Consider the following 8,704-nt stretch of genomic DNA (forward strand, 5'->3'; position numbering starts at 1 on the left):
CTACTAAATACATGAAAAAATTGTGACACCACGTGATCACATCGATAGCTCGTGCCTCAAACACGGCATCTTGCATACGACGCTGGGCTATGGTGTGCTACTTAGTACTGCACAGAAGTCCTATAAGTGACTTGGCAGTGACCTAACGCAATACTTGCGTAACAGGAAGCCAATATCGCAAAAGCTATATGTCTCGGCGTGATCAAACTAGGCATGAGTGGCCGAAACAGCTTCCCACACCTGCCGCCGTCTGCTGCGGCATCCTGTATATAGGCCGGTATTATGCACAGGTTCATTTCGCTCGATTCTGTTCCTTTCTCCTCACCCATCAGTCACGACCAGCCTATCCTGACGATAACGTAAGCTCGAAGTGGGGAAGAAATTGAAATGGAACGGTTACATTATCCGGGCACTATTTTCGAGGCAGCGGCGGAGCCACCTAGACGCGGTGCCAATAGGAAGCGTCAAAAAGATTTATCCGCCGTTCTTTAGCAGGGCTTTGTTCACAAAAGAGATAGAAATTCTCCTTGCAGTGCAGACGACGCCAGAAAATAACTTCTCTCCAGGCAGCAATGAACGCGTGAGGAACCTCCCCAAAGGTACTTCCGGCTGCTGAACCCTTATATCGCCGAATACGCTGTTTTGTGAGTGTTATATCTTCCGGTACACGCATAAAGGAAGAAAACGCCAGATCTGACGCCAGAACTCATCGAAGATGATAGGATGGTCTTCCCGTCAGACCCAAGCAGCGCTTCCGTTGCAGCCTTGCATATGAAAAATGCATCATTCGCTTCGAGCGTGCCGGCTTCCTGCGAATGCATACTGTGACTTCGCACTTCCCGCCAAAAGTGCGATAAAGCATATGTCAGGCGACATAGAGAAATGTCCCATCAGAAAACACACACACACACACACCACACACACACACACACACACACACACACACACACACACACACACACACACACACACACACACACACACACACACACACACACCACACACACACACACACACACACACACCACACACACACACACACACACACACACACACCACACACACACACACACACACACACACACACACACACACACACACACACACACACACACACACACACACACACACACACACACACACACACACACACACACACACACACACACACACACACACACACACACACACACACACACACACACACACACACACACACACACACACCACACACACACACACACACACACACACACACACACACACACACACACACACACACACACACACACACACACACACCACACACACACACACACACACACACACACACACACACACACACACACACACACACACACACACACACACACACACACACACACACACACACCACACACACACACACACACACACACACACACACACACACACACACACACACACACACACACACACACACACACACCACACACACACACACACACACACACACACACACACACACACACACACACACACACACACACACACACACACACACACACACACACACACACACACACACACACACACACACACACACACACACACACACACACACACACTCACACACAAAACGATGCAATCTTCAGAATGCCAGTGAGGAAATAACATCACCTCCTTGTACTTTATCTTCCTCTTGTCGACTAGAATGGAGAAGCGATCTTCACGTATTTCCACATGTTAGTTGTTTTCTCTGTGTGTTCTCTTCTATGCTTTACTGTTTCCCACTGCGTTGCCGCTGACTTTTCAGCTTAGACGCCGGCTCCGTGAAAGCCGTCGCCTGAGGGTGTTTGATCCTCTGCGCGATTAGATGGGCTGATATTGCCATCGCCGAGAGAGCGAAACAAAACGGCAAAAGGAAGATGGGGCACCGTGCCTCACGCGACCAAGTGTACAATAGAGAGTGAGTGTTGTATAAAGCCTGGGAAAGTAGTTTCCGCTCTTGGTAGATAGAACTCTAGCCTGTTAGCATCAACACCATAACGTTTGCCTCACCTGTATCTACCGTGTACAATGCTTTCTTGCCCGCCTCCCCCTCCCCCCCTCCCCCTCCCCATTATTTTCTTTCTTTTTTTTTACTGTTTCCTCACTTCTCCTGCTAGGGCCTTTCTGTCGCCAATCCGTTTTCTCACGTTCAGTAGCATGTAGGCGGCTACATAGATGTCGGCAGAATTCTCTGCATTTGATTACAAAGCTTTCTCTCTCTCCTTCTCGTTCATGGTGGCATATCTGACCTTAGCTAATATGCTTAAATCACTTGTTACGTTGTCTTTCCTTACCGCTGTGTTTTTATTATTTTTATTTCTTCCAATTTTCATCTGGTTATAGCCCTTTAATACTTTTTTACTGGTGACGAAAGTTCGGGCGAAATTTGCAATTGGGACGGAAACTGCCAATGTGGGCGTTGCTGCAGACAAGCAGGTAGGCAGCCTTCATATATTAGCAACCTAGAAAAAGGTGCCACGAATTGGTTTTTGTTACTTTTCACGTATTTCAGATGACAGAAGACGCAAGAAGTAAAACTAAGCTTTCCTTCCAGAGTCATTATAAAGACTACAGAAGGAAACCTTATAGGATTCTCTGATTGTATGAGCAGAAGACATCTGGTGATGAAGGGTGGTGGGGGCCAAAATCGAACCTCCCAGAAAAGGAAAACGGACGAATGACGCGAAGCGAAATTTAACCACTTCTCTCCATTAGTTGCTTTAGCACACGCGACCGAAGCCTCTTGAGGACAGAAACAGGAGCGTTGAACTATCATTTGCTCAAAGATGGCGCCAATGGCGGCCTTTTTTTCACCACGCTTGGGTGGAAACGACGTCTTGTTTACACTCTGAGTGAGAACAGGGTCACTGGGAAAGCGTAGTGGAGACTAAGATGAAAAAAAAAAAAAAACAATAAAAGAAATGAAAGCTTGCAAGGCTTGGAAAAACGTCGCAGGCGTCTGTCGTAGTTCGAACGTGAGGCGCTTCTGAAATGTACACGCAGAGAAGATGCAGCGTAGAAAAATAAACAAGATAGAAAAAAAAGGAATTCAAGAAAAGAAGAAAAATAACTCTGGTGAGAAACGCACAAACTCGGCATTCTTCGAAAAAGGCAGTCGGAAGTAGCGACGATGTGTGAACGGCGACTGAAGAGAGTCCTAGCCGGACGACGGTGAGAGGACTAAAAAAAATAAATAATAATAATTCGAGAAATGCCGGACGCCCCGACGTTGACAAACGACACACGATCTTTGCCTAGTTTTCTCGTCTCTTGTAAAGTGTGAGGCTCGTGAAGCTGTTGCTCAGGCCCAAAACGCGCCAGTGGACAGGAATTAGTATACTATATCAAAAGACGTAAAAGCGATATAAAAAAAATTTTAAAAAGAGGAGAAAAGAAGAGCCCTCTCGGGTGAGGCAGTTGGAAACCGAGAAAGCGGAGTCTCTCACTTGCGAGCAGAAAGAACAAAGTTTGGAGGAGTAAGTGCTTGGATGTTCTATGTGGCGCTCAATGGAAAAGTGCCGATGTAGCACGCGCGCAGACGGCAGAACATCGCACAGTCGCTGGCCTATAACGAAGTATCTCCAGGGAACCGAAGGCGCGCTGGCGAAATAGCAACGCCGAGGCCTTTAACTCGGCTCTAGAAAAAGAGCGCTTGCGCACGATAGGGATATATATTTTTTTCTCTTTTTCTGACCGTCGTGATCACGCGGGTCTCATCTTTCCCGCGCGAGCCTTGCAACTCTGAGCTGCACAGTCAGGAAAAAACATGCTGTCTTCTTTTCCTGCTTCCGGTGCAGGTATACTGCTGCCATGCTGCCGCTTCTGCAGGTGCACGCTGGCGCTTCTCTTGCTTCCGGAAATACTAGGAACACATGGAGAGCTTAACAGCTTTCTTTGGGAACTAACCGACATTTTTTTTGTCTGTCTAGCAATTTCTGTTGGCCAATACTAAAGAAAGTGCAGTCCAACACAGCGGTATGAATCGCGTGGTGGCACGGACCGCTGCATACCGGTCATACCCTGCTGTAATGCGTGCACCGCGGTGCCACGTCGTTCTCGCATTCTTCCCTCTTGACATCTAGCTTTTCAAGCGAAGCTTGTACACGCTAGCCTGCGCCGGCTATGTAACGCTAAAAAAGCCAGCTGCTCGGCACACGCTCGTGCTCGGCACGCGCTCGTGCCACTGCGCCCACGTTCGTCGCCGTCGTCTGCTTGCACAGCTGGCGTTGCCGCTAATTATTCCAGCGTAGACTTTCACTTCTCTTCTGTCGGCGTAATAGGGAGGCCGCGTTTACGGAGGTATGGGCCATTGCTTAAGGTGGTATGAGCCATTCACTGTCTTACGTAACAGACATATTTATTTTAAAGAAATAGCATGGAAATCCATCCAGAATGACCACACTCGGGAAAGGGCTCGTCATCGACGTGCCGATTCAAGCGTGAGGGTGTAGCGCCCGCCGACGCCACAACGTGGGACGCTTTGGTCGGCGCTTTCAGCCAGCGCATTGGTGCCGGCTGTAAAGAAAGAGAAAAATAAAGAAGCGCAGCGCGTTCTCGGGGCACAAGCTCGACACGCGCAGTGTCGTTCTGTTCTGAGAGCTTGCCACGCTGGTCGTCGTAGCCGCCGCTCGGTTCGCCGCCTTCGCTCTTCCGAGTAGGGAACGACGGCTCGTACAGCCGCCGTCACGTCCTCCTACAGTGGTGATCCGGGGGAGCGCGCCTTTTCCCGCGCGACACGCTGCCATGGCTCACTGGCCGGAGCCGCAGTTCGACCCACCACTGCCGCCGTTCTCGTCCCGTCGGCGCATGGTTCGACCAGTTCGAGGCGGCTCTGGAGCTGAACCACATATGGATCCAGGAGTTCAAGCACGCGGTACTCCTCGACGTCCTGCCGCTTGCTCTCCAGCTCCACCTCTGCGTTCCATCGCCTGGCCCGCGCCCGTACGACGAACTGCGGCAGTCCGTCCTCAATTTCTACGGCGTTGCCTACCGCCCTCTTCCAGAGGTTCGCCGCACGGTACGCGAATCTGTGCCGACGCCCTCCCGGCCAGCACCAGACGCGTCTCTTTCAGCGCCCGTAAGCCATCATCAGGCGAGCCTTCCTCCCTCGACTTGCCCCGACACAGTCTAGTCGACCACCCGATGCGCTACCACACAGTCCCCGGCCTCCGGCTCTCTCCAGGGGTTTCTTCCGTGCGAGTACGCGCATAATGGTGTCACCAAGGGTATCGACACAACCATGATACCGGCCACGTCATCGCCTTGCTCGCCTCCAACGATGACACGCGACAGTGGTGCCATCGCCGACCCTACACCGGCTCCTGGGCCGCACGCCATCGGGTCTGGCACCAACGACGTCGCTCCTGCCGTTCGGTCTCCTACCAACCCATCACCGGATTTGTCCACGCTGCTGGCTGAGCGAGCCTCCGAGTCAGCGCACGAGCCCTGTCCCGTGCCGACTCCGCTGCCTCCGACCGTGTCAACTGTCGCTACACCGTGGCACCTACCAGCCAGCGAGAGCGACGCAGCATCAGCAGCGACCTTCTTCCTTGCCCTGCGCTCCCCGTCCTCTCCTTCTGCCAACTTGTCGTTGGGCCCTTCTAGCGACTACTCTGACAAGTCGGACGTTGGAGGCTGGGAACAATCGTCGCACCACACGGATACGGCAGATGGACTGACACCACCATTTCGTGATGCGAGTCTTGATGGTGTGTCACACCCACCACCTGATTCTGTCCTTCGCGTCGTCCCCACGTTGGAGCTCGCCAAGCAACATGACCCGGCAGCTGCTTCCCCGGCTCTCCCAGATCTTCGCCAACCTGCGCCGGTGCCGTCATTGAGCGTTGCCCGACGACGCCTTCCTCGCCGTCTCGAGCGCCACTCGACTCCAACGCCGTGGACCGTGGCAACACCCAGACTCCGGCAGGCGCGTGCCGAACTCTGTTCACTTGACTAAGGCGGTGTCGCGCGCAGAGGTTTGCACCTTGCGACGTCTACCGCGGGTTGGGCAATACTGGACAAGCGCGTGCACAAGCTGCACCCACCACAGCTCACGCATCTTCGAGTGCATGGCGACCGAGCTTGCGGCTTGTGCCGACCAATGACAACGCCCGGTCCCCGTTCGTTTCACCTGGCCTGCATGAACTGCTGCAGAGGCGTCTGCCTCCACCCTCTCCGTGCCGGCGTGCTGTGTCCCGTGCGTCCGCACCGCCACCCGTAGCCTCGTCTACCGGAGGGACTTGCTAGTGCCCTTCGCCTACAACGGACTCACTTCTTTGACTGACCCCGGACTCTTTTGAGCCTCGCTCATATCATTCGCTCTATCGCCGTTCCGTCTGGGCGGGGGGCCCTGTAACGCCCGCCGACGCCACAACGCGGGCCGCTTTGGTCAGCGCTCTTAGCCGGCGCCTTGGTGCCGGCTGTAAAGAAAGAGAAAAGACATCGCATATCCACGAAATGAATGATGATGAGTGGGCGAAGCACCAGGGGGTCATTCGGGCAAAACACCGGAAGCGTTCTCCCGAAGCCGGAAGCTGGCTTCCGGAACCGGAAGTGGAACCGGAAGCGGAAGCCGGCTTCCGGTTCCGGCTTCCGGAAGCCGGAGCTTGGCGTACATATATATATATATATATATATATATATATATATATATATATATATATACATAGCGGTCTCCATGCCAACCAGAGCTACGGACTACGAGAGACAAGGCTCGGCGCTAAGGTGCCTCGACCCTAAAATAAAGAAGCGCAGTGCGTGCTCGGGGCGCAAGCTCAGCACGCGCAGTGTCGTTCAGTTCTGAAAGCTAGCCATACTCGCCGCCTTCGCCCTTCTGAGTAGGGAACGACGGCACGGCTCGTACAGCCGCCGTCACGTCCTCCTACAAGGGCTTCCGAAGCCCAGGCGAAACGTCAGCGAAGAGCCAAGGACCCAGAGTTGAGGGAGCACGATGTTGAGGCCAGACGTCAGCGTCGTCTAGCCCTCCAGGAACCCCACAATGGTGGTGCACGCTTCGGCAACGGGAGCGCCAACTTCCCCGGTGCAACGGCCAGGTTTCAACGCGAGTTTCTCAACCGGAACTTCGGCGCCAGCTGCAGTGCGTGTGACCGGTTGTAGTTCGAGCACAACGTGGTACTCGTCAGTGCAATTCGTTCGGAGGAACACCGAAGAAACACACGACAAGCTTTGTTTACCCCGCTTTCCTCGACAGTGGAGGGGACTGCTGACTTTTGATACGCTGTGGTTCAGCCGCTGCGCCTCTGGTTGAAGACGCTGCGCGGGGTTTTGAACTGGTCCTTGAGGATTTGGCGCTCGAAGTATACCGGTTGAGTCCCGCATACACGCTTTTGTGTCAGCGCTATTTCCTTTGTTTTGCTTTTAGGGCACAAATGTCGGGGTTGAACCTTTTTGCTGCCGAGCGCAATAAATTCCGGGCGCCGGAACCAAGTTGAAAAAGGAGACGAGATGAAAACCCTGTCGGATGCTTCCGACTAACAGCGAACATAGGAAAGCATGGCTAAAAAAAAAAAAAAAGAAAGAAAGAAAGAGAAAAAAAACAGAGTTGATCTCTCTAGAGCACGCGTTCTCCTCTCTCCAAAGAAGGGGTCGAATTAGGAATAGAATATGGACGAGTCGGAACGCAGAGCTGCTGATTATGCTGACGAAACACAGAAATGAAGACAGAGGCAAGAAAGAAGTGCTGGACAATGGCTGCATAGAAAAAGGAGCGTGGGCTTCGGAACTTTATAATAATTAACGTCCGACAGACACGTTAAGAGTGAGATCTCAACTTGTACTGTACTTGTGATGGCAAAACATATAGCGTTTTTCAAAACATATAATGGTTGGCGATCCACTACCTCAGTGGTTGTCTCCCAGAGATTACATGGCCGCATGCAACTAGAAAGCCGCACACACCTTACCAGCGAGATCGCCCCCTTGCTAGCGAGAATTGTAGTAGCAGGTCGCGCACCTGGAAAAGCTTAAACTGTTACACTCTCTCGTTCCACGAAATCAAATAAATTATAGACATTTTGTGAAATTGTGCGAGCGTTCGACTGAAGCTTGGTACACGGTGCCTTCATTACGTTTTTCGTGACCAACCCTCACATTTCTATTTCTGAAATAACTCAGCCATCCAGCCTCGTACAACCCCCACCACTCCCCGAGTATAGCCTCCTCAGACTGATTTTTCCGAGCGTCAAAGAAGCCCGCGATTACACGCAAAATGCCTCGAGCGGCCAATCGCACGGCAATTCTGCGTGTATTCGCGGGCTTCTTTTACACTCAGAAAAACACATTTATGTAGCACGTATTGAGCATCACAAAGCTGTATCGGCAGTTTTTCATGGTACTCTACACTTTTCTTATTGACACTTTGATAATTAGGACAGTACTTCTCGAGTTGGATAATTATTACAATTTCCTAATTAAATATAAGTAACGAAAAAATTACTGGCGGCTACTCCACTGTACTGGAAACAATATGGGCTAGGTTTGCTTCGCGTAACGTCATTACTCTTTTTTTATTCGTGCTGCGTGATAGCTGGGGCACCCTATATATATATATATATATATATATATATATATATATATATATAATAATTTGTTATCTATTTATCTGGATCTAAGCATTCGAAAGCGCAAGGCTTTAGTGGTGGTCAAAGTTTGTGTA

General features: G+C 51.5%; 1 protein-coding gene across 1 annotated transcript; it reads left to right on the plus strand.

Annotated features, from left to right (window-relative positions):
* Positions 1 to 5,269: 5,269 nt before the first annotated feature.
* LOC119457052 (mucin-2-like) lies at positions 5,270 to 5,986 on the plus strand. Its single transcript, XM_037718878.1, has one exon. The coding sequence runs from the start codon at positions 5,270 to 5,272 to the stop codon at positions 5,984 to 5,986; it is 717 nt and encodes a 238-aa protein (XP_037574806.1).
* The last annotated feature ends 2,718 nt before the right edge of the window (positions 5,987 to 8,704 follow it).

The sequence above is a fragment of the Dermacentor silvarum genome, chromosome 6 (genome assembly GCF_013339745.2).
Source record: "Dermacentor silvarum isolate Dsil-2018 chromosome 6, BIME_Dsil_1.4, whole genome shotgun sequence".
NCBI lineage: Eukaryota > Metazoa > Arthropoda > Arachnida > Ixodida > Ixodidae > Dermacentor > Dermacentor silvarum.

Coding starts and splice junctions, on each gene's coding strand:
- LOC119457052 (XM_037718878.1), top strand. CDS start 5,270: ATGATACCGGCCACGTCATCGCCTTGCTCGCCTCCAACGATGACACGC.